General features: G+C 33.3%; 2 protein-coding genes across 2 annotated transcripts; both read left to right on the forward strand.

Moving 5' to 3' along the window:
* The first annotated feature begins 2,071 nt into the window (after window positions 1-2,071).
* On the forward strand, window positions 2,072-9,732 carry LOC11417788 (casein kinase 1-like protein HD16). The gene is made up of 16 exons (XM_003620965.4): window positions 2,072-2,557; window positions 3,435-3,563; window positions 3,651-3,724; window positions 3,862-3,931; window positions 4,024-4,079; window positions 4,744-4,815; window positions 4,917-5,011; window positions 5,097-5,163; window positions 5,296-5,425; window positions 5,518-5,736; window positions 5,853-5,983; window positions 6,987-7,161; window positions 7,257-7,347; window positions 8,044-8,201; window positions 9,019-9,207; window positions 9,291-9,732. Exons 1-16 carry the CDS (start codon window positions 2,474-2,476, stop codon window positions 9,348-9,350), a joined length of 1,800 nt encoding a protein of 599 aa, XP_003621013.1. The 5' UTR covers window positions 2,072-2,473; the 3' UTR covers window positions 9,351-9,732.
* Window positions 9,733-11,966: 2,234 nt separating this feature from the next.
* LOC11419409 (shewanella-like protein phosphatase 2) lies at window positions 11,967-13,947 on the forward strand. Its single transcript, XM_003620966.4, has 2 exons — window positions 11,967-12,556; window positions 12,773-13,947. Exons 1-2 carry the CDS (start codon window positions 12,136-12,138, stop codon window positions 13,534-13,536), a joined length of 1,185 nt encoding a protein of 394 aa, XP_003621014.1. The 5' UTR covers window positions 11,967-12,135; the 3' UTR covers window positions 13,537-13,947.
* The last annotated feature ends 12,628 nt before the right edge of the window (window positions 13,948-26,575 follow it).

The raw sequence follows: 26,575 nt of genomic DNA on the forward strand, positions 1-26,575 counted from the left end.
CACTGTTTGTATTGGGCATATATTACTAAAGTTATGATGTACTTTTTTTTAGAGAAGATTGAATTACACTTTAATATAGTTTTGTGATCAAATCTATACATGTGCCCCTTCGAGGACATCTAATAAAAAAAGTTATACATCATCAGAAAAGAAGTAAATACATGTATTATTGTCTTTATCCTCTCAAACAAAATGTATTATTGCATTTATCCTACTTTAAGATAATTTAAGAAGAGTCTAAAATAAAAACTTGTTCAAATTAACTCTTTAAGACAAATTTTGTACATACAACTAATCAAAACATATACAATTGCCATAAAAAATGCGACAACTGTATATGCTTTAACTGATTATATGTGTAAAGTTGTTTTAGACTGTCAACCCTTCACTATTAAACTTTTACACTGTCCTTCTAAATCCATTTATATTGTTTATATTTTATCCATCGATGCTTCTAAGATATTGTTTTTGTCATTAGTTGTGTACCAATACCAAAAATCATATTTTTGAGATTGAACAAAATTCATGTAGGTAAATTGTCCTACCAAAACTAATTCAACAATGATTAATATACATTATTTATTTTCTTACATCCATCAAACACTTCATTTTTCTCTCTATCTCCCTCTTCTTATCACATCACCAAATTATGTCATTTGTCACATCATTATTTTTCTCTCATACTAACATTTTCCGAACTAATTAAAAAAAAAATGCTATATGTAGCGAATTAATGCTTGTGAATTTTTCCCGAAGTGAAATTGGCTTGTTTTGATTGTTTCTCAATTGTTGACTCCCATATCCGCCATATCTCCGTTTATTCCGGTAAATAACAGATTTTGATTGGCCAAATTTTGTCCGCAAGGCCTTCGTCAACAATTCCTTCAATGTATATAGCAACGCTCAATTTAAAATATGCTTAAATGCTCTTTTGGTCCCTTAAGTATTTATTTAGTATCGTTTTGGTCTCATAAGTAATAAAAGGTGCGTTTAGGTCCCTTAACTTTATTGAAAGTATCAGTTTGGTCCTTTCTGTTAATTTAATTCAAAAAAATGTTAAATTTTGGTCCCTTATCTTATTTAATTAGTATTAGTTTGGTCCCTAAAGTTAACGTTTTTTTGAATTAAATTAACAGAAAGGATCAAACCGATACTTTAAATAAAGTTAAGGGACCTAAACGGACAGTTCATTACTTATGGGACCAAAGCGATACCAAATAAATACTTAAGGGACCAAAAAAGCATTTAAACCTTTAAAATAAGAAAAATGATATTTGTAAAATCATTTTGTGATAATTTTCTCTCTCCACTTACATTGCATACTTACACTTTCTCTTATTTTTCTCTCGCTATTGTTTTTTACTATAAGAAGAGAAAAAATACAATTGTTGTAAAAGTTGTCATAAAATAGTTGTAAAAAATTGTTACTCTAAAAGTAAAGTGTGCATCTTTCATGAACCTAATGTTCGAATCCATCCATTTTTATGAGTTAATCCATATATAATTTAAAGGCTAAATTGCATTTTTGATCGCTTAACTATTTAGGCAGTATCGCTTTGGTCCCTTAACTAAAATTCGATTTATTTTGGTTCCTTAACTTTTCTCTGTTACACATTGTCCTTTCCTTTAGTTTTAAGTCAAAAACGTTAGATTTTCTTCATCTTCTTCTCATCCGTTTCATCTTCATATCATTTCCATCAACTTTCAACAACAATAATCCTAGAAGAATTCGAGAAGAAAACCTAACGTTTTTGAATTAAAACTAACGGAAAGGACCAAAATGTGTAATTGAGAGAAGTTAAGGGACGAAAATAAATCAAATTTTAATTAAAAGACCAAAGCGATACTACCTAAATAGTTAAAGAATTAACAATGCAATTTAACCTAATTTAAATGTATCTTATAAATCACATGTGGTAACGTTAATTCCATTTTTGCTTGTTAAAACAAAAACAAAAGAACATTAGTCATGAGATTAGACCGTCATTGAACTAGCTATGACAATCTATTCTTTTTTTAATTTAAAAAATATATTTTTTTAAATTTTTAAAATTTTATTTCAATATCTTATCTCAATCTATTTTATCATCATCTTCATCCAATTCAAAATTCGTCGCATCCTGCATCAAACCCTAACCCTAATTCTCCAAATTCAACCTACCAATTATTTATTTTTTTCAATTTTTCCTTTCAATTTTCTCTTCTCTATACAATTTTTTCTCTAATTCAATCAACAATTTCATCGATGAATCAACGCACACGATGATCAGGAAAGTTATCATCACCGCCACAAATCTACTGCATGTGTTCAGAGAATGCCAGTACTTCGTCGTCCTGCTCCGGTAAGCCGTGAAAAATCCGAACTTGTGCCGCTATCGCGGCGACTAGGAAAAAAGAGCAGAAGGAACCGTTTATTGAGATATTTGAGCCTGATAACTTGGTAAGAGAAGAGGTAGAAGAAATTGAAGGGGTGATGGGTGATGAAAGTGGTGGTTTGAGTGCTAATAAAGGTGTTGCTCAAGAGGATGAGGGCAATACTACCCCTTTTCCTGAGAGGGTATGTGTCCTATGAGTTTGTTCAATTTTTCATGGCATGCAAATGCTTTAGATCATGTTTTTTTTTGTTTGGTTTTTATGAGCTAGCCGTGAAATTAACACACTAAATGCAGAGAAGTAGGGATAAATGGTGGGTTAAACCCGCAATCCAGCATATCAATTGCTCCTACAACATGTAGTCAAGAGAGTTTGGATCATGTTTTAATTAGAATGAATTTATTATTTATGGTATCTTGATTTTGATCGGATAAATGTTGGTATAGATTTATTGATATCTATGGAGAAGTTCAGAAAGTTAGCTCATGGAAAAAAATTCAATTTCATCTTATACAAAGAAACAATGTTTTAAAAAATTTATTTATGTTGCAAAGATTGTTTCTGCAACCAATTTGATTGATAAACACCTAATTATGTTTGGTTAAGTTTATAAAAATATGCAATGAGTAGGTGGTGCAATCGTACAAGCACTAATGCATCGGATCGCATTAGAATTTCATAGTAAAGAGATGGCCTGAACAAGTGTTCATAAGTGGGGGCAATCTCACCTCACAACCGGTGTGGGGTTGTTTTAGGGGCGAAACTAGAACTAGGATGGGCGACCTCTTGGGTTGCACCTCATCCCAACACTTTTGGAACCCAAAAAATATGCAGTGAATTATGTCTTACTAATAAGCTCAAAAGGAGCTTAGTTTAAGAAGATATTTGTATATGCGATGGTTAATTAAGCTTTTATGAATTAAGCTGTTTGATTAAATTTGACTACAATGTCTCTCTTCATGAATTGTTTTTATTATTGAATGATGTAACCATGGTTAATATATATGTGCTTATTCATTTCAATATTGTTTTCCTTTCCTTCAATTTGTTTTGACCCAAAGGTTCAAGTAGGAGGTTCGCCTATGTTCAAAGTGGAGAGGAAACTTGGCAAAGGTGGATTTGGACAGGTTTTTGTTGGACGTCGAGTTACCGGTGGTAATGACCGTCTTAATGGCCCCGGTGCCACCGAGGTATGCTGAGGGTTGTAACTTGTAACTTTAATGTGGTTAAAGGATTTTCATTTGTTTTAAGTTTATTGTTATCTTTTCATATTTCAGGTGGCTTTGAAATTTGAACATAGAAACAGTAAAGGTTGCAACTATGGCCCTCCTTACGAGTGGCAAGTGTACAAGTAGGTATCTTAATTGCAGTATATTGTATAGTCAAAAATCTTAACTGCAGTATATTGTAAATTGGTTTGCATTTATGTACAAGTTTCGTGAAAAGGTAAATTTGCCTGAGATTTGTTCTTTATATTTTGTTTTGAAGCACCCTTGGTGGAAGTCATGGAATACCTAAAGTACATTATAAAGGAAGACAAGGAGAATATTACGTGATGGTATGATCTACACAATAAGCATAGTATATTATCTCATTTCACCTTAGCCAATTAACTATTTTTTTTAATGATTATCATTATATTATATGCAGGTTATGGACATGCTTGGTCCAAGCTTGTGGGATGTTTGGAATACCACAGGCCAGGCGTGAGTATAAGCCTTTTATGATTGTATCTGCTTCTTTGTTGCTCCTGTGTTTTACAATAATGACCGTTACATATTGATTGTATATTTTAAGCTTTCTTTGTTAAGATTATATTGGAGTGAGGTGTGACTCAGTTTTAGTTTAATTTCTTCCATCTAACCAAACTAAAACAAGATTAGTTATATTTTGTATAGGTGGTTTTTGGTTTGGCTATTGATATGATTTATGTAGAACATTATGGCGCTGTTTGATCCAAGTAGTGGATTCTACTTAGTGGGATAAGGCTTGGTTGTTTTTGTTGTAGGTGTAAATGGTTTATACTGAAACTCTTTGTGATGTCAGTCTTCTGTTTTCATTTTTCGAAGAAAATTGATCTTACTTGACATTTGTAGAAATCTTGAATTCTACTTTATATGTAAATCACCATTCAAGTAAATTCTTAAAATACTGTAGCTTTGATCCGCTTTGTGCATTAATTACGTATTCTGCTTCACAAATGTTATATCTAAGCCTTCTATTCTGGCTGTGTCCTCTATATTTTATTTTTCCATTTTCTTCTTTGTCAGTGAGCCAATAATTAATATGCTCCTTTTTTTCCCTTTCCGGTTTGTGTTAGTCTTTTTTTTTAATGGAGTTTATTGATTTGATTGTCTTTTGAATATGTAGGATGTCTGCCGAAATGGTGGCATGCATTGCTGTGGAGTCATTGTCGATCTTGGAGAAGATGCACTCAAGGGGGTATGTTATAGATCAAACACATGCTTATATTCAGCCTTTAGTTTGGTATATTGATTTAGTTGAGTTTTCTGGTTTCTAAATATTGCTTTTGTTCATTATAGATATGTGCATGGGGATGTAAAACCAGAGAACTTTTTACTAGGTCAGCCAGGTACAGCACAAGAGAAGAAATTGTTTCTTGTTGATCTCGGATTAGGTGAGTAGTTTGAATTTGAAGTGTGAGAAATTTTGTTTTTGCTGGTCCCTTTTTTTTTTTATTCTTACAAGGATTTTATTTTCAGCAACAAAGTGGAGAGACACCTCCACCGGTCAGCATGTTGAATATGACCAGCGCCCTGATATGTTCAGGTTTCTTTTTTCACCTTCTTATCCTTTCTTCAAACATTTTCTTAATTTCTACTGGCATCATATTCCTTTTTCACTCTTTTATTAGCGTAAAAATATCCAACATCTTGAGGCTTATATTTTTAATTTTTGCAGAGGAACTGTTCGATATGCAAGTGTTCATGCTCATTTGGGAAGAACTGCTAGTAGAAGAGATGATCTTGAATCTCTTGCATATACTCTCATTTTTCTTCATAAAGGCCGGTTACCATGGCAAGGTTATCAGGTGCTTACACCTTTTTTTCTCATCCAGTATTTACTGTGGCGATTGGTTTCCATTACATGTTTGTTTTAATCTGTTTTTAATTTCTTTGACAGGGAGATAATAAGTCGTATCTTGTTTGCAAAAAGAAGATGGGAACATCTCCTGAGATGCTATGCTGCTTCTGCCCTACTCCTTTCAGACATTTCCTTGAGTTTGTAGTGAACATGAAATTCGATGAAGAGCCTAACTATTCCAAGCTAATATCCTTGTTTGATAGTGTGCTTGGACCAAATCCTGCACTGCGGCCAATTAATACTGAAGGTGCTCAAAAGGTAATGATGGTGGTGTTATATTAGAGATCTTCTATTTTATTATCACGCTTTTAAACCTTCGGGTGGCGTCATTGTATTTACCATGATCATTTGTTTCCCAAATTGAAATTTACCAGGTCGGGCAAAAGAGAGGTAGATTGAATATTGAGGAAGAAGATGATTCGCAGCCTAAAAAGAAGGTTCGTTTGGGGGTTCCTGCTACACAATGGATATCAATTTACAATGCAAGAATGCCAATGAAGCAAAGGTAGAGATGCAATCACTTTTTGCCGATGTTTCATTAATTTGACCAATTGGATATATATAACGAAGCCTCATCCGATTAGTGGATGCGGCTACATGGATCTCGAGATGCAAGAATCCCTATTATGATTTAACTTTAAAAGATAAATTATTTACCTCCGAATCTATGTTACATAAATACGGGTACGGTACCCGGTACAATATGGGTACCGACTACCGGTACAAGAATATGGCAATTTTTAAAAAAAATTAAGGTATGGGTACATCCATAAAATCTTGAGTTTTGTTATATAATATCTAACATGAGAGCTAAATTCTTCAATTTACAACAAAAGCATCACGATAAGAGTTTAAAAATTTGAAAATTAGTGTTGGTTACAACAGCAAAAAAACTCATATGCACGCATAACACTATATTATCATATTAATATACAAGAGAAAGTCACAATTTTCATTCACAGTAGAATAATGAGCAAAATTGATGTACCACGAGTACCGTATGTGTACCCGGTACGGGTACTTCACCTTTTTACAAGCGCTCAGGCTTCAGAGCTCCAAATCTATCATAATGATGTCCAAACGCTTCAGAGCTCCAAATCTATCATAATGATGTCCAAACGCTTCAGAGCTCCAAATCTATCATAATGATGTCCAAACACGTGTCCAAACCACCTTATATGCTGTTTTACTATCTTTTCTATAATGTGAGTCTAATCTAACACATGTCGTATAGATATCGGTGCACATGTCATATAGATATCGGTGTCTTGCTGTGATTTACTTGGTTAATATATGGGAAAATATATATAAAACAAATTTAACCATCTGATATGTCCGGGAGTGCATAACTTGTCATTCTTTATAAATTTGTATATTCCTTGTGTTTGTTTGTCTGACTTGGGATCTTCACAAATAAATGAGTTATAACTTGAAGTAAAAAGTATCTACTGCTTGGGTGTTTTGTTATGATAATGTTATGGTTTACTGAAAAGTGGCTGTACTGTTAGGTATCATTACAATGTAGCGGATGGACGATTAGCGCAGCATGTAGAGCGAGGGATTGCAGACGGCCTTCTTATTAGTTGTGTCGCTTCTTGTTCCAATCTCTGGGCACTTATTATGGATGCTGGAACTGGATTTACAAATCAAGTTTACAAGTTGTCACCTTTTTTCTTACACAAGGTTGAATTAAATGTTGTACATCATTGCATGTGGAAAGCATTGTAACCTATTTTCAGTTTTATGAAACTTACTTATCCAATTCTGCTTCTTTATAGGAATGGATCATGGAGCAATGGGAGAAGAACTATTACATTACTTCTATAGCTGGGGTTACTAATGGGAGCTCTCTTGTGGTGATGTCAAAAGGTTTGTTTGCTTTACTTACAAATGAAGAATGATATTTTTCACCGTAAATGCATCAACATTGGATCCAATTCCGGGGGGCTTTAAGTTAGTTAGGTAATTAGGGTCTCTGTGTTCCCAAAAAATGGTTTTCTTTTTTTACCATTAGTATATTCAAAACGCCAGTAAACTATGTAAGGGCATGTGTATTAACAGTTCCCATATCTCTGAAATTTGAGCAGGGGTGGGGATAATGATGCACCTCTTGTTACTAATTTCATGGTTCCCCTCTACACTAAATGGGAAATTAAGATAGAAAACAAGTATTATTATACATTGTTTTTGAATACCAGGCTGTCTGTAGGATCCACAGAAATGGGAGTGAGGGTGACTAGATTGTTGATTCAATAAGCTTGGTGAATTTTATATAATTAAGTTAATAAGTTGCATATTTTAATTTGGAGTATATGAAAGTCTATTCACATGGAATTCGCTTTTTACATGATTTGTCTTTTATATTCCCGCCTGTTCCAATTTCTTGTACAAGTATGGCAAAGAGGCTCTACTCAAATTTAGTGCCTGTGTGACTTTCAATTTTTTAGCAGATCTATCTGGATGTTGTTTGTCCACATGTATGAGGGTTTCTTTCTCTGTTTTAATACTATAGAGGGAGAACAAGCGTGAAAAAAACTTCATTGTGATTTGTTCTGGTTTCCACAGGCACACAGTATACACAACAATCATATAAAGTAAGCGAGTCTTTCCCCTTCAAATGGATAAACAAGAAGTGGAGAGAAGGTTTTCACGTGACTTCAATGGCCACTGCTGGAAGTCGTTGGGGTGTTGTTATGTCACGGAATGCTGGATTCAGTGATCAGGTTTGCTCTTTATTTTGTATTCTAATCTGTGATATGATATAATGAAATAAAAGCTTTTGAGTATTTGTTTTCCTGCCTTTATTCAAAATGTTTTGTACGTTTGTATTTCATTGAGTATTACTATTACTACATGGCCTGGCTTTGGTCTCCGAGTAATATATCAAACTGGTGTGCTTGCAATCCTCTTTGGATTGGATCAGTAATTTAGTGGTACACCCTGCCAACAAAGTTTGATAGAATTTAGCCAAAATCCACCTATTTTCTAGCTTGGTTTGTTGAAATTGGGTCCAACTCATCCTTACAAAATCAGCTTGTAAGGTGAGGAGTGCCTCCTCTTTCTAAACTCTTATCTAGAGTCCTATCTTTCCAACACGGGACTTGGTTTTTTCCCCCAATATGGTTATTGACTTGTTGGATAAATCATAGGGGTTGGTTCCTCTTGTTGAACTCATTCTGGTTATTGTCAAATAATTCTTGTTTGTTGGCCTTTTCCTTCACTTCACTAGTTCAAGGTTAACTTTATTAAGAAATTGCAACTGTAGGAAGCACTATTGGGTTGTTAAGCATTGTAAGGTCACTTAATACTGTCCCATAACACTAATATAACAAATTGAGTTTAAAGTGTGTCCATGTTTTTAAGACTCCTTGGTTTAATTTATTTATTTATTTCTGAATTAAATAATTTAAATTTCTTGTTACTTTTAATAGAGCAACAGTTTTTTCCTTGCCTTCTCTGCACAAAGTTCGGTTGAAATTTTCTGCACTTCGATTAACGTCTCTTTTCCTTGCTTTCTCATCATCCACGTTTTATCTGTAGGTTGTTGAACTTGATTTCCTCTACCCTAGTGAGGGAATCCATAGACGATGGGATAATGGTTACAGGATCACAGCAACTGCAGCTACATGGGATCAATCTGCTCTTATATTAAGCAAACCGAGGCGAAGACCTGCTGACGAAACTCAGGAAACTCTTCGGACGTCTCAATTTCCAAGCACACATGTTAAGGTTAGGGTTGATAAATCAATACTTGATTTTGTTAACTACCTTCAAAAAGTGTTTTTTCTCATTGATTCTGTTTATGTTTACAGGAAAAATGGTCAAAAAACCTTTACCTTGCTTGTTTGTGCTATGGGCGTACAGTATGCTGATTCCCTTTCAGTGTTGTCAAATAGCGGCTTGTTGTAGCGTAGTGGAATTTGAACAAACCGCTATTTTCCGTGATCCGCGATGGACAGCACTGTTCCCTTTACAAATGAGGGAGGGTATTTTGTTTGTACACTATATTTTTCTACTACTCAAATCATAATGTATAAGTTTGTGTGTTAAGGCTAGATGTGCAAGGAGAGAATTGTATGTTGTTTTTTTATATAGTATTGCTCTCCGCACCCCCCTCTTTGGTGGTGGATGTGGCAGTTAGTAAATGTATACATGTTATATTTGCCTCCTAACTAAATGTAGGTCTAATTTTAAAATTGTTTCAGCTACACCTGTAATGATAAGAAATAAAAAAAAGAATATTTTGTATGGATACATCTTTCTTTATGTATACATTATTACAATGTCCAACATAATTTCATTGCCCTTTTCCTTGCATGCATGAGACTCAGCGTGTAATTGGATATGAATTTCTTTCCTGCTGTTATCCATAAAGGGATTTGAAAGCTTTGTTGGAAATTATTGAATTGTTGATTTTACAAGGCAATGAATTCAAAGATTTTATTTTATTTTTTAAATGTCAGGATATGATCAATTTTTGGACTCTTTTACTAGAAATTGAATCAAATTGAACTCAGTTGCATATCTAAATTTTAATGTTTGAATAGATCTCTTATTTTCTCATCTCAATATCTCCTTTACTTAAGATAATTTTAAGGGTCTTATTAACAACATAACATAGGTTACTCTTTAAGGATTTCAACTAAAAAAATTACTTCAATGCTTTTTAAAAGGCTAAACATTTTAATTTATAATGTATTAATTATACCATTTTAAACTTTTAAAACAATCATTAAATTTTTTCATATTTTAATATGTCTAGTATTTTGGTTAACCACATAAGTCATCGATGTTATAAAGTCTCGAATACGGTCAAACAAATGCTCTAACAACCCTTCTTTCAAATTCTTCATTTGCAACATCAGTAGTTCAGTACACCACATAGTAAAGTCAAACAAATACACATGATTGATGATGTACTTGCCTACTTGGTAAGGTAGCTGATGTAAAAATTAGGAGAAATATCACAACATTCAATAATTTTTTAGATACATACTCATACAATTATATCATTTAATTATTTCAGAAGTACATGTTTTTCAATTATTTTTTCTTTTATATTTTTCTTACTTATGTGTGCACATAAATAAATTTTATTTATGCTTATAAGTTATAACTAAGTAAACATATCTTAAAAGTTAGACAGTGTCTTAAAAAAACAATTAGATAGTGCCTTAGGTTCTGTTTGGTAAAAATAGCGGATAGCTTATAAGGTAGCTGATAGCTGATAGCTGATAAGCTAACTGAAGTGTTTGGTAAAATTAGCGGTTCAACTAGCTTATAAACGTAAAATGACATAAAAGAGTATTTTTAATTCATTATAAAATTTGTATCAATTGATATTTAAAATTTCATAGTTTAAATATATTAATCTAATATGTCTTTCATATGTTATTTTTAAATTCATAAATTGGCTAATGTTTTATTTAAAATTGATTTTATTTCAGTTTTTAGACTTTATAAAAAAATTAAACAAAACCTTTAAAAAAAAATTAATTGTTACCCACTAAAACAAAATTAAACGTATTGACCCAAAATCAAACAAAATTTTGTTTTTAGACTTAAAAACAAAATTAAACATAACGTAATATGATTTATTTAGGCAAACGTAACATATATTTTTTTAAGAAAAAATGTAGTTTTTATTTTTGTAAACATGAGCAAATATTTTGTAAAAATAAATAAAAGCGTGAGCATATATATTTAGTTAAAGTGAAATCTGGGATTAAAAGTGCTATGTTTTTCTTCAACGTAGTTATTTATTACAAAGGGTAGATATGAATTTTTGTTAAATTGATAAGGGTAAAAATGAGACAAAAAATGAGAAGCTATAAGCTATAAGCTCAAACGCTACTTGGAATAGCTTCTGAAAAATAGCTTATAAGCTCGTGAAATAAGCTATAAGCTCATGGTCAAAAAGTGTTACCAAACAAAGCTTTTTTTGTGAAACGAGCTTATAAGCTATAAGCTAAGAGCTAAAAGCTCTTTTTTAAGTTTACCAAACAGACCCTTAGTTTGCAGCATCTATTAGTGATACACTTAATCTTTTGAATACTTAACTAATGTCACCGAGTACTTTATTAGGATTAGGATGTCCCTGTTAAAATATGAAAAAATTATTATGAATTTTAGTTTTTATTTAAGTAAAGGTTGGGTGAGTTGCGCTATAAAGGCTTATCATGATTAAAATGGGTCTGATAATTTAAAGAGTATTTACATATGTATTTATAGATCACCCATCAAAGATGTCCTTAAACGGCAACATAAATTGAATCCACGAGTCTTTCAATCAATAATTTGGACGCCAACATGGTATATTCAGTGGCATATATTCCAATCTATAATTTTATCATATTACTTGCAAACATTTCTCCGCTGTATACTACATATCATTGTTGATATTAACTGAGGCTCAAACCGAACAATTTTTGTACATATATTTTAGAGGAAAACATTATTTTTATTATTATTGAAATTGCGTGCCCATTCAATGTATTATTTCCTCATGAAATTTTCTTGGAGACTCTCATATTGACTGACTCAACTACACATTCTTTTCGTCTACAAAACCAAAATCAAAATACTTATTTCTTTCAAACAAACCAAACAGCTTTTGATTTTTAAGAAGCGCTTTTGATTTTAGCTTATTCCAGCAAAATGGAATTCGAAAAACAAAACTCAAACACATTCTGCAATCAAATTCCCAATTTCCTCTCTTCATTCATCGACACATTCGTCGACTTCTCCGTCAGCGGCGGCCTCTTCCTCCCACCTCCGCCGTCATCACCACCGCCAATCCCCACTCGTCTCCCTTCTCCGTCACGCTTAATCGCCATCGGTGACCTTCATGGTGACCTCAAGAAATCCAAAGAAGCTCTCAGCATCGCCGGATTAATAGACTCCTCCGGTAATTACACCGGTGGTTCTGCCACCGTCGTTCAAATCGGCGATGTCCTCGACCGCGGTGGCGATGAAATCAAAATCCTCTACTTATTGGAAAAGCTCAAACGCCAAGCCGCGATTCATGGTGGAAATTTCATCACCATGAATGGTAACCACGAGATCATGAACGCTGAAGGTGATTTTTTTTTTTTGTTAGAATTTAATTTGTATACACTGGGAGTGTGAAGCTTTTTACACATTCATCAATCAAATTGCTCAATACTATCATATCTATACAAATACGGCATGATTTGATTGGATATACGTGTAGACAAGTTTTACACTGTCCGTGCATAAAATTTAACTCTTTTTATTGTTTTGTTTTTTAAAATTTTGTTTTTCTCTGTTGAAGGTGATTTCCGTTTCGCTACAAAAAATGGTGTTGAAGAATTCAAAGTTTGGTTGGAATGGTTCCGTCAAGGTAACAAAATGAAAAATCTATGTAAAGGTTTGGAAGAAACAGTTGTAGATCCGTTAGAAAATGTTCATGTGGCATTTCGTGGTGTTAGGGAAGAGTTTCATGATGGGTTTAGGGCTAGGGTTGCGGCTTTAAGGCCGAATGGGCCGATTTCAAAAAGGTTCTTTACACAAAATGTTACTGTTTTGGTAGTTGGTGATTCGATTTTTGTTCATGGTGGTTTGTTGAAAGAACATGTTGATTATGGGTTGGAGAAGATTAATGGTGAGGTTAGTGATTGGTATAAGGGTTTGTTTGGTAATCGGTTTTCGCCGCCTTATTGTCGGGGAAGGAATGCACTTGTTTGGCTTAGAAAATTTTCAGATGGGAATTGTGATTGTTCGAGTCTTGAGCATGTTTTGTCGACGATTCCTGGTGTTAAGAGGATGATTATGGGGCATACGATTCAGAAGGAAGGGATTAATGGTGTCTGCGAAAATAAGGCGATTAGGATTGATGTTGGTATGTCAAAAGGATGCGGTGGTGGTTTGCCTGAGGTTTTGGAGATTGACCGTTATGGGGTGAGGATATTGACATCAAATCCTTTATATAATCAGATGAATAAGGAAAATGTGGATATTGGGAAGGTGGAAGAAGGGTTTGGATTGTTGCTTAATAATCAAGATGGTAGACCTAGGCAAGTGGAAGTCAAGGCTTAGGCTTAATGGCCTTTTTGTTATCAGTTGGAATCGAATTCGATACAATGGTATTTACAACATTCAGGCACATTGTGCAACAATCACTGTGGCTTTTAACTAATGTGTTAGAAGCAACTTTGAAATTGTTTAGATTATTATGGCAGATGTTGCAATGAAGGTTTCTCATTCTTGTGCTTTGGAATTGGAGGTATTTGGTTCCTTTACTTAGGTTTTATAGTTCATTGTTTAGTGAGTAGAATCTGGAGCTGCTTATATATATGATTAGTTGATTATTAACATCATCATTGATCTTAGTACATGATTAATTCTTGGTCGAATTATTTGACATTGTAATTGAGCATGACAACATCGACTCATTTAATAATATAGATTGACATTTTAAAAATGCAGAGTGCAGAACCTATAATTGAATGCTTGACTTCTGTTTCCTTTAATTTTTTTAGTGGGTCTTTAAGGGAAATATAGAGTTTGTTTGGCCAGGGTGGGATATACAAAATATGCAGTCTCTATAAATGTTGATATAGTTTGGGTTTATTAAGAATATTCTCTTTACTTTCATTGATGAAAAGATTATGTGTTACAATATAATGATCTGAATACAAATATATACTAGGAAGGAAAGGGGGGCTAACCAACTAACAAAGCTAAACTAACATAATTAACCAATTGAACAAAATTTAGTTACAAGTTTTTGAGTAAATTGTAGTTAATCTTAGCTTGGTTACAAAGTTGTGGAAAATATAAGGATCTAGGTTGTTGCATGAGTTGACTAAGTTGTTGAACCGCATAGCAGGTTAGGTTTATTAATTTCCCAATGAGCCTGCGATGTGCTTCAGGATCATGGAGAGAGTACCTCTGTTTTGGACAAGCTAGTTCCTTTTTTCATAGGTGTAGGAGCAAGCTTTGCAGCAATTGGATTTTAAGACAGTTTTACAATGAAAGTATTTCAAATAAGCCGGAGGATTTCTAGGTCTGTTGGACCTCCTTATAGATCGTTCTTCAACAAAGTTAGGAGATGAAGTAGCAGGTTGAGAGGAGAAAGTTGTTGATCAATATTACATTATTAGAAGTTGCAAGAATTATATAGGAAGTATCGAATAATTTTTTTGGCGGGTCTTGTTGAAAAACCGAAACACCGTCGACATTAGATTCTTCGTAAGAAAACATGTCTAAAAATAAAAGGGACCACGAGTGTATAGATCAAACAAGCTATTTTCTAAAAATAAGCTATTTCTAACTCTAGGAACTAACATAATTCAATTTAATGTGCTAGATATATATGATATATATAGTTTCTGAATAATGTTTTTACTTTCATTGATGAAATGATCAAGTGTTGCAATAGAATGATCTGTCTGAATACAAATGTTTTATTACCTAAGTAATGAAGCATGGAAATAGTTTGGGTTAGTAGTTAGTACCTATGTTATGAAGCATGATAGTGCATAGAGCTACTTATTTGATTGCGAGTAGAATACAAAAGAATTTTGCTCTTTCAATTGACTAAAGTTACTCATCAATTAAACAGAAAGATAATGAACATCAACTTAAACCATCAAGTTAAAGATCAATATACATCAGCTTACTATTGATTCATATGTTGAAAATATGCATTTATCAGGATCCAACAGAGTAGTTAATGAGATTAATATCTTGTTATCATCACACTTTACATGAGAAATTTGGTGAAGTTAACCAAATTTGAAAACACATTTCACATAAATATGACGATCCATGTTGTAATAGATCCAACAAGGGGTGATGAGACCTTGTTGAAAGAGGCTTATCAAGCTTAGCCTCAGGTAAATCCCAATTGTGCTATGGAATAAGTTCGCTATCAACAAATCTCTCAAGAAGCATGGGATAAGAACATCAAACCTTTTGCTAGTGGTGCCTATCCCTCCACATAGAATACAGTACCCTTTGAGTTCATTGAATTTGCCTCTTATGATCAAAGTAAAAGACACTTGTGCTATAGTCAGGAAATGCATGATTCCACTACCAACCTTGTGTGAAGTTTGATTAGTAAACGCATACTACATAGGCAAATGCTAACAAGAGTTTTAAGACGGAACCAAACATAAAAAATTGCATTGAAAAGTGATGTATTCAATTTCTTTAAGGTGGATGTACAAAATCTACGTTGTCTTTTCCCTCAATTCCATTGCCTGTTTGATATGTTGGCAGCAACCGAGGCACTTTAGTTTACGGAAGATGATATGTTCTCTTAACTTTGTTGGGGAGGCAAGCTTTTTATAATGTGAATGTGGTTGATGGTGGCTGGCGGCCGCAGGTGGCCTAGTCGATATGGTGGCCGAAGGTAGCTCCGTGATCAGAGAGGCTAAAAATATAGGGAGATCATTACAAGCACTGAGTCTTGGCTCATCTCATCAAGATTCTAATTTCAGAATATACTCTATGTCCAAAGGATTTATGATTTAATGCAGGATTTTCTAATTCTTGATTTTGTCATATATCCAAACTTGGATCGATATGAGGGCTCAATCTACGGTGAGAAAGTGCCTCATATCTCTCCCCGTGGGCAAGTTTTTTGTACCATTTGATGAAGATAACTATATGACATTATTGTGGACTATCTACATTAAATCATTTTTATTCACTATATCCTCTCTTTCACACTTCAATTCTAACAAGATCATTCTAACAAGATCATGTTCAGCATAGTTACAAAACCCCCAAAAACACAATATTTAAAAACCAAATTCTCAGCAGCAAGCACATAATTATCAAATCTTTAAAATAATAGCAACATAGAAGTTCAATTTAATTCATTACATTCCCTCTTTAAAGATGTGCATGTCAACCACGAGCTTGACATATACTCCGATTTAAATGATGAAGATACAGTACAAGCTTTCATTTGGAGTTTTTTGTTTAAACCCTCTCTTTTTTCATTTGTTTTTCAATTCGTTCTCCCACTACTCTTACTTTCTCTGGTTCAAATTATAAAAAAAAATTACACAGTAAAATTGAACGTGGTGGTTGATACGAATGTTCTTTTCCTGCTGTGTTGCTTGTGGCTGTGTTGGGTGAGTACTGAGTAGGAATGGAGGGAAGAGAGAATGGTGGTGAAAAATCTAGTGTTGATAGTTAAATTATGTTCTTCAACTAATCTAATGGTCAAAAAATATTTTTCTATGATGGGAAACAACTCTCCTTTCCTATACTAAATCCCACCGTATTGGGAAATCTCCAATCGACATAGTGTTTTGAGTTTTACATAGTGCATTTGGTGAATATGACAAACCTGAAACATGTATAGACCCAATTCTACTCGAACAGGGTTCAAAAACATGATTTTTTCTTTAGATTTGTAAAAATTATTTTTTCAACCCATTGTATCTCTAAAATTATTTTTAAAAATCTAATTTTATAATTTTTCAAACAGTAATATAAAACATTAATTCTCTTATCTATAAGAGTATATAAAAGAAATACAAGATTTTTTTCAGTTGAATTTTCATTATTCCAGTTATACCTTAATATGGTTTTAGTCCTTGCAAATATGTCTCGTTTTGGTTTAGTCCTTGTAAAAAAAAAAATTGTTTTTGGTCCCTGCAAAATTTTTTGTTTTTGAAAATAGTCTCTGACCCCACTTTTGTGATGATTTGCATACGTGACACATTATAACTGAACCAATTTTGTAGTTTTTGGTCCCTGCAAAATATTTTGTTTTTAAAAAAGGTCCCTGTAAAATTTTTTGATTTTGAAAATAGTCCCTCCAGGGACTAAATTCAAAAACAAAAAATTTTGCAGGGACCAAAAACAATTTTTTTTACAGGGACTAAAATCAAAACGAGACATATTTGCAGAGACTAAAATCATATTTTAGCCTTGTTATATTGATGATAAAAAATAAGCATAGTTTATTATTATTATAAAACCACAAACATATATATATACATATAATTTAAATTAAAATCAAAACATCATAAAAAACATTACTTTTTTCTTCAAAAAAAATAAAAACATTACTTTTAATTTACACGAGTTTACACACTAAAAAACAGACATTAGATGTGTTACTTTATCATCTGTGAGTTCTAGTTGCGAAGACAACGATTCTAATAGCACTTAATAATGCTAAATTTTAAAAAAGTTAGCGTCACAACCATGGACAATAACACAACTCAAACCAAAACTTGAACTACATTTAGATATTCTAAAGTGAATGGGCTCTTAATTTATAAAGTTAAAATTCTTTCCGTTTTCTTCATACTTCTAATGTGGGACTATCAGAAAATACACTAACTACATTTTTTTAACAGCAGCATTTTCTCTCACACTCTAACTCATATTGTCATTGCAATTCCAATCTTTCATTGCATGATTTCATGTTCTCGTTGGAATTGTCCAACAAAGAACAAAAAAAAAACGTCTTGCTACTTTTATTGTAAACCGTGGAGAATAGAAAAACCTGCTCATTTTTGTGCCTTACTATCTCTTTAACTGTAGGCTTCAAGGCAAGCAACAATTTTGAAAGACAAACACCATAAGGTTTTGAGTCTTTTGACTGATTTTAATCTATTTTTGTCTATACATATTCACTGTTGCTTTGAATACTATCGCCATCAATGACATATGTCACAACTTATTTTTTTTTGTCATATGAACACTGATTTTAATCTAGTTTTGTCCATGAACCAAAAAATGAGATTCGATGATTTTTGGAACAAATGGTGTGAGACTTTTGATTGGTGGTTTGAATAGGATGCCCCAATCATGACCTTGCTTAAATAGACTAAGCTTGACTTAAGAGACTTGTGATTGGTCCCAGTCATAGTGGTAACTTTGTTATAGGCGTTTCATATGTTCAACTGTTTTGAAAGTGTGTATTTTAAGGTCTATTTCATGTTAGGCCTATGATTAAGCCATTGAAACTATCTCTAAGTAGGTTAAAGGATTCTCTAAAAAAGGTAGGTTAAAGAATTGATAACAAAGGAATTCCCTTGTTTAAAGTAAATGAGATATTGTGATGAGAAAAAGCATGTATAAGCTGAGTCGGCAATAAGTTGCATCATCAGAACATAATGCAAATAGTAGTAATAGCAACATTCATTTCTAGTTAACACTCACTCTCTTACTGAGTAAAAATCGAGTAAACAACCACTTCTGTCTCGGAAAGTGTCAATCGTTGTTATAATAGTCATGGACCAATCAAAATTTAAAAACATCATAAACCTCCTAAATGGAACTTTCGTTTGTCAAATTCATCCCTTACCTTAACCTTGGTCAATTTTTTGTTTGTTTTTAATGACGTGTCACAAATGTTTTGTAATCCTTGCCTCATCAACTAATGATGATGTCAACTTATTGAGATGATAACGTTAAAGGATCAAAATGATCAGATTGAAAAAGTAATAGAGGGGAAGGGATTTGGGGGTTTTTAACTTTTCTTGAAAGGATACAATGCCTACATATAGTGCTATCCCACACTTACCATCCTTTTAACACATACTTTTCCATCTTGTATAATCATTCTCACCCCATGAGCTCCTCGGTATTCATTAATCGGTACCTTTCTCGGCTCCATATCCAACCTTTCTCTGGAAATTGTTTGAATAGTTATGCTCGTAAGATAGGTTCATGCGACGCGTTACATGCAGAGATGTGGGGCATGTATATTGGTATGGATATGGCTCGGAGACAGGGGATCACACACTTGCAAGTGGAAAGCGACTCATCACTTTTAGTTGACATGGTAACAGGGAAATGTAACATCAATGGAAATGTTCCTACCTTGATTCAGCGCATTCGTGACCTAAAAAACATGAGTTGGCATGTTCATATCAACCATACATGGAGTGAAGGAAACAGATCAACAGATTGGCTAGCTAATTTTAGTCTATCTTTGGACACCTTTGATTTACATATGATTGAGACTCCTCCTAGAGAGCTTCAACGTCTCCTTTTTTATGATATTTTTGGAGTTTGCAAAAAAACCATAACACATTACTTTTTCTATAATATTCCAAGACATTCGTTAGTATTTACCTAAATTAAACTATTTAATTAAATTAATTTTTAAAATATATTTAATTAAATTATTGATGTGTTTAAATGTCTACTAATTTATTTTGTAGATAGAATATACGCCACTCAATAATTTAACTGGAAAAGGTGTGAATCTTTTATTATTTGTTTGCCAAGCTGTCAAAAACAACCCCTCAATTTGCATCTAAGGATGGATGCAAAATTTAAAAAACTTGATGGACACAAATAATAGAATTTTCACACCAAGCTTGAAAGACGAATGATATGATATTTCATCTAGGCATGCGCTCTGAATTTATAAAGTTAAACTTTTCTCCATTTTCATCAAACTTCCGATGTGGGACTATAGAAACAATGAGAAAATAAACTAAGCGTTCTCTCTACCAAACTAAATAATTTAACACCTTTAGCAGCATTTGTTGTATGCAAAACGTTGCATATTGTTGATAACATTTGCTCTACCTCGTACGTACTCATTGCCATGGTTTCATCTTCTCGTTAGCGGAATTGTCCAACAAAGATAAAGTCGTGTCTTGTAGTTGTAATTGACTAAGTAATAAGTAATATGAGGTTGAAAATTACTCTGAGGTTCAAAATTAAGACAAAAAACACTTGAATATGGATGATGAAGCTTTGTGTATTTTAATTGCATTTTGTAAAATATCACATTTTCTGAATATTTCGATTGATATCTAAATTTAGGTATGACAATGTATGTTGTTTTCGGATCCAAGTATGTCAAAGACTAGTTTAGTATTTTTGAAAAAAAGAAATGAAACAATATCTCGAATAACCAACCTGTGCTGAATGAACAAGCATATTTCCTCCCTTTATAAGGCACCAGACCACACTAAACACACCTTACATGAAGAGACAATCCACACCTTACAAGCCAAGTTCCACATTATAACACTTTACTTGAAGATCAAAATGTCCATCTAGAGATGAAAAGTGCAGCCAGACAAATGTTTTAAATTGAAATTTTAGCCAGATAGGGGCAATATTAGTACACTGTTGCTTTCCTTCAAGGACTATAAGAGAGAGATGCCACATTTTTTCAACAAAAGCTTAAGGCAATGCATTAGATATGTAGGTCACTTCTCTCGTATATACAACATTTAGTCTAAATGAGGTATTAAGGTGAGAAATCTTTCATGCAGGAACATATTAGGTATGTAGGTCACTTCGCTTGTATTGTCATTGCATTTCCAATCTCTTATTACCATGGTTTCATCTTCTCATTGTGGAATTGTCCAACAAAGAATAAAAAATCAGTATTAAGGTGAGAAATTCAATTTTGACACTATTGATGAGACATTCTTAAAGAAAACATTCAAGTCTCGTATAGAATTGTTTGGAGGGACAATGTAGAAAAATTTGACATACCATGCATTCAAATCTCTGCATCATCAGAGCATAATGCAAATAGTAGTATTATCAACACTCATTTCTATTTTCTAGTTAACACCGACTCTTTTATTGAGTAAACAACCACTTTTGTCTCGAAAAGTGTCAATCGTTGTTAAAATAATCCTGGACCAATCAAAATTTAAAAACATCAAAAACCTCCTAAGTGAAACTTCCGTTTGTCAAATTCATCCCTAACCTTAACTTTGGTCAATTTTCTGTTTGCTTTTAATGAGGTGTTGCAAATGCTTTGTAATCCTTGCCTCATCAGCTAATCTTATGTCAACTTATTGAGATGATAACGTTGAAGGATCAAAATGACCAGATTAAAAAAGTGATGGAGGGGAAGGGATTTGGAGGGTTCTGACTTTTCTTGATAGAATATAATGGCTACATACATTGTTATCCTACACTTACAATTCTTTTAACACATTCTTTTCCATTTATAACCATTATGACCCCATGAGCTTCTCGGTATTCATTAACCGGTACCATTTGTCGGCTCCATATCCAACCACCACAACACCGTGGCAAGTTCTGTTTCACACATGCTGATGAAAACACATTACATCAACCAAAATCTAAATTTGATAGATCATTAATCAGAACAATATTATTATATATCGACAAAATCTAGCGATTGTGATACGACTTATTCTTGCATTAGACGAGTTAAAAACAATGAGAATTATAGCCTTGGTTTTGTGCTGAAGGCTTTATTGGATCTTATAAAGTATCTGCATAATTTTGCAGGTGTGGTTGTAGGGAGTTTGTGGAGAGATTTAGGCCTTGCTTTGAAGATAATTTTTGTTGATTTTGTTCTTGGTTGATGTAGACGGCACTCTCTAGGGGACATAATGTTTTGAGTTTTACATGGTGCATTTGGTGAATATGAGAAAACTGGAACATGTTAACAAATTTTGTTTTGAGTTAAGCAAGATTTTCTAATTATAGTTTTCTTAATCATTGTCCTGAGAGGGCACTTGTTAACAAGACACAAAAGATAAATAGAAGAGACAAATACTGAAGTCATAAACTAAGCTTACTTTAAATAAACTAAGCTTACTTTAAAAATTTAAGGTTGAAGTCATAATTGTAACTTTGTCATAGGCGTTTTTAGAGTCTTATCTGATTCCTAATTGGAAGAGTTCCCATAAATGTTTTTTAGCAGTATTTTTTTTTTCTTCAAAATAATGTCTTTAAGTAGGCTATAATTACCATTAAATAAACTTGTAGGATTAATCTTTACGCGCAGAGAATAACCTATTAAAAAAATATTATACAATTTAATTTTATGAAATTGAAATCATATAAAATTATTAATGGAATGCTACTCATAAAGTGAGTTATCCTCTTCCAACCTAATTTTCTCCGTAGACCCAGCATCAATTTAAGGTGTCTTAACTCGAACCATGGTTTGGACTTGGAATTGAGCTAAAAGTTTGTTTTAATAACCCCTTTGATATTAAGAATTAATCTGGAGAGTGTGAATACTTATCATGATGAGAGCCCAAAGTTTGAAAACAACCATTTGAATTAATCTAGCCCCTTCTTTTGTATAGACTTAATTTTTGTATATCTATTCCCTTCTTTTGCAAGTGCATTACTATCTCTTTGATCACAGTCATATAGATTAACCGTAGGCACTGCAAAGCAAGCAACGATTCCAAAAGACAAAAGGGGCAAACACCAGAAGGTTTTGTCTAACACATTCACGGTTGATTTGAAGAGGTTCTGTCTATGACAACTTATTTTCCTCATGTCATATGTGTGAAACAAAAAATAAGACCAAGACTCGGAGATTTGAGATTCGATGCATTTTGGAACGATTAATGGAGTGCGACTTGTGATTGGTGGGTTATTCATATTGTAAAATGACTTATAATTTAGCGAAATTATTTTTACAAAATGATGTATGGTTTGGGACGGATGGAGTATTATAGTAATTATTTCCATTAAGAGGTGAATTTCTATCAAGTTCGATTCTCGCGGTGTAAATTTCGATGGGCTAATCTATACAAATTTCTGGCTTTAAATCGGCCCTAGAAGTGGAAGATGGGATTGCACCCCTCATATTAGTCGGCTGGAAACCGAGTTTTCAACAAAAAGAAAATGAATTTATAGCCACTAAATTACTTGACAATAAAAAATTGATTCTCCTCTTTCGTCGGGCTATTCTCCTTACAAAGTAGTTGCAGGAATCGATCGAACCTCTGACCAACAACTTAAGAGGCTCAAATCCATTACTAGTTAGATCAACTCATTGTTTGGTTTGGACTTTGAATTGAGCTGAAAAGTTCCTAGCGGTTCTGTGTGGAGGTGATGTTAGTAACCACCCCTTTCTTCTTAATATATTCTTAATAATTAAACTGGATAGAGTGTGAAAATCCATATTATTGGGAGTTCAAGTCGCAAAACCAACCCTTCACATTGCACCTAAAATGCTATAGTCTTAAATTTGCAACTAACGGACTCCCCCAATAATAGAATTCACACCAAGCTGCTTGAACCAAAGTGATATGCTCTGTGCTAAATGCACTCTTAATTTATAAAGTTAAACCTCCTTACCATTTTCTTCAAACTTTTGATGTGGGACTATAGGAACAATTATTATTACAGAATGATATTGATGATAGCAAAATCACTTGAATTGTTATTAGTTGCTGGACAAGTAACTTAGTTTAGGATATTGTTTCTCTATAGTTAGATCATTGTAGCTTACCAATCTTTCATTTTCATCGTCTCGTAGTGGAATTGTCCAACAAAGAACAAAAAGACATGTTGAGGTGAGAAATTCAATTTTGACACAATTGATGAGACATTCTTGAAGAAAACACTCCAGCCTTGTGCGGAGTTGTTTGTAGGGTAGGGACAGTAAAAAAAATTAGAATTGAGTGGTAACAACATCATAGTTACACATTATGCATCACTTATATGCTGCATCATCCTTCTTATAAAAGCCTTTTTCATTGGTTCATGATCTACACCAATTTACACATTACAGGACACATATTCTCACTATAGTGATCTCAAAAGCCTTGTAGATTTTCTTATATTTGAGGATTTTTTGTTGTTAGTTAGCACCACAGTGGTCTCGACTAACTAAAGGTATGTAATAGCGAATCTTTGACCACTAGTTTAAAGAGTTCTGCTGTAAATTTGGACTCAAAATCACACTAATACAAATTATGATATGTGGAGCAAAGGAAAGTAGTAACCAATATCAAAGTAAACACAAACAATAACAACAATAACAACACCTAGATCTAATCTAGGAATCAAAGTGAAAAATAGAAAATCACAAGCAAGAGATAAAGAGAGAAAAGAAACAAACACACCAAAGATTGTTGACCCGGTTCTGTCCAACTTGACCTACTATAGGGGAGAGATTGATCTCTCCAATCCACTATCAATGAGTTCTTATAAAGAGATACAAATGGGTTGCAAGAAATTAGCTTCAACAAGCTCACAAAGAACTACCCTAATTTCTACCCATTTTCCCAATCTCACAAATTAACAAAACACTAAATGATTTTCACTCACCCAAGGTTTTTACAATGTTTCCCAATCCAAGAGAACTCTAATCAAAGACCCTCAACCTTAAAGTTACCTCATTTGATTTCCCAAGTTTTTTCTCTCTTGAACCTTTCTCTCATCCTCTCTTAAAAATGAGCTGAAACGCTTAAATAGTCCTCTGCAACTGTCAAAATCGTATCACGTTTCCCAAAATCGTGACACGGTTGATGCGTACGACTCAAGGTAAATCCAACCTTATCCTGAAAATGTGTCAAGCATGCCAAAAACCGTGACACGTTTTCCCAAATCATGTCACGTTTTGCCTCCGGAAGAAACATGCTCACGGTCCTGCCAATCGTGACACGCCTGCCAAATCGTGTCACGATTTGGAACTTCCTCAACTTCACAATTTTGAGGCACATTGCAACAGGTTCAATTCAACATTATTGGTTTACACCATGTACACTCTTAAAATCAATGATACCTTTAAATAAATACAAGACATTAATTCTCTTATCTATAAGAATAGAGTGGTGATACATGTACATCCATAGGTGGCATACACACTTAAACCTCCACATAAACATATGACACGTGTCCTAGACCCCACAAACACTTTGTCTCTCTTCTCTTTCATCCATCTCTCTCCTCTAGAATATGTGGGGGTGTATGAGTGGTATGGAAATATGAGTGGTCTACCAATCATTTTCCATAAGAATATATAAAAGAAATACAAGACATTTTTAAGTTGAATTTTTCATTATTTCAATTATATCTTTAAATAAATTAGTGTTATTGCAAAAGATTTGATTTTTACCATGCTAACTTGTGCCCTTAAGACACAAGTTAAGAAGGTAAAAAAGAAAGCCCTTAAGACACAAGTTAAGAAGGTAAAAATGAAAATAATCAATAAATGCACAAGTTAAAAAGTTAAAATTTAAAGCTTTTAAAATTAAAGGCTTAATTGCACTTTTGGACCCTTATCTTTTCAAAAGTTGCAGTTATGGACCCCTAACTAATTTAAATACAAATCAGCCCCCTATGTTTTGATTCTTTGGCAGTTTTGGACCCCCAAGACAAAAAAAATTAAAAAAAATGACACGTGGCACCTCACTTAGGGTGCCACGTCAGCGTTGACCGAGTCAACAATGGACTGGGGGTCCAAAACTGTCAAATAATCAAAACATAGGGGGCTGTTTTGTATTTAAATTAGTTAGGGGTCCGTAAACGCAACTTTTGGAAAGATAAGGGTCAAAAAGTGCAGCCAAAATTAAAAATACACAATTCTCAAGATTTTATTTTTACTTTTAATTTCTAGCGATTTTCTTTAAAATAAAACTCCAAAAACTTGAACTATATTGACATATTCAATGGGCTCTTAATTTATAAAGTTAAAATTCCTTCCATTTTCTTCAAACTTCCGATGAGGGACAACCAGAAAATAGAGTAACTACATTTTTTAACACCTTTACTTCAGCAGCATTTTCTTTCACTTTCTAACTGCTCTCACTCATATTCTCATTGCGTTTCCAATCTTTCATTGCCATGATTTCATCTTCTCGTTGGAATTGTCTGTGTTGCTTTGAATACTATCGCCATCAATGACATATGTCACAACTTATTTTTTTTTGTCATATGAACACTGATTTTAATCTAGTTTTGTCCATGAACCAAAAAATGAGATTCGATGATTTTTGGAACAAATGGTGTGAGACTTTTGATTGGTGGTTTGAATAGGATGCCCCAATCATGACCTTGCTTAAATAGACTAAGCTTGACTTAAGAGACTTGTGATTGGTCCCAGTCATAGTGGTAACTTTGTTATAGGCGTTTCATATGTTCAACTGTTTTGAAAGTGTGTATTTTAAGGTCTATTTCATGTTAGGCTTTTAATTAGGCCATTGAAACCATCTCTATGTATTAGGTTAAAGGATTCCCTAAAAAAGTAGGTTAAAGGATTAATAAGTTGTAACATAAGGGTGGAATACACAACTACGATAAGATTCCTACTTTGCAAATTTCACATAAATGTTGGTGGCAACTAGGCTAGCCATGAAAGAATGATGGATAATTTATCCCAACCAATACATATTAGCCACAT

Source organism: Medicago truncatula, chromosome 7 (genome assembly GCF_003473485.1).
Source record: "Medicago truncatula cultivar Jemalong A17 chromosome 7, MtrunA17r5.0-ANR, whole genome shotgun sequence".
NCBI classification, from domain to species: domain Eukaryota; kingdom Viridiplantae; phylum Streptophyta; class Magnoliopsida; order Fabales; family Fabaceae; genus Medicago; species Medicago truncatula.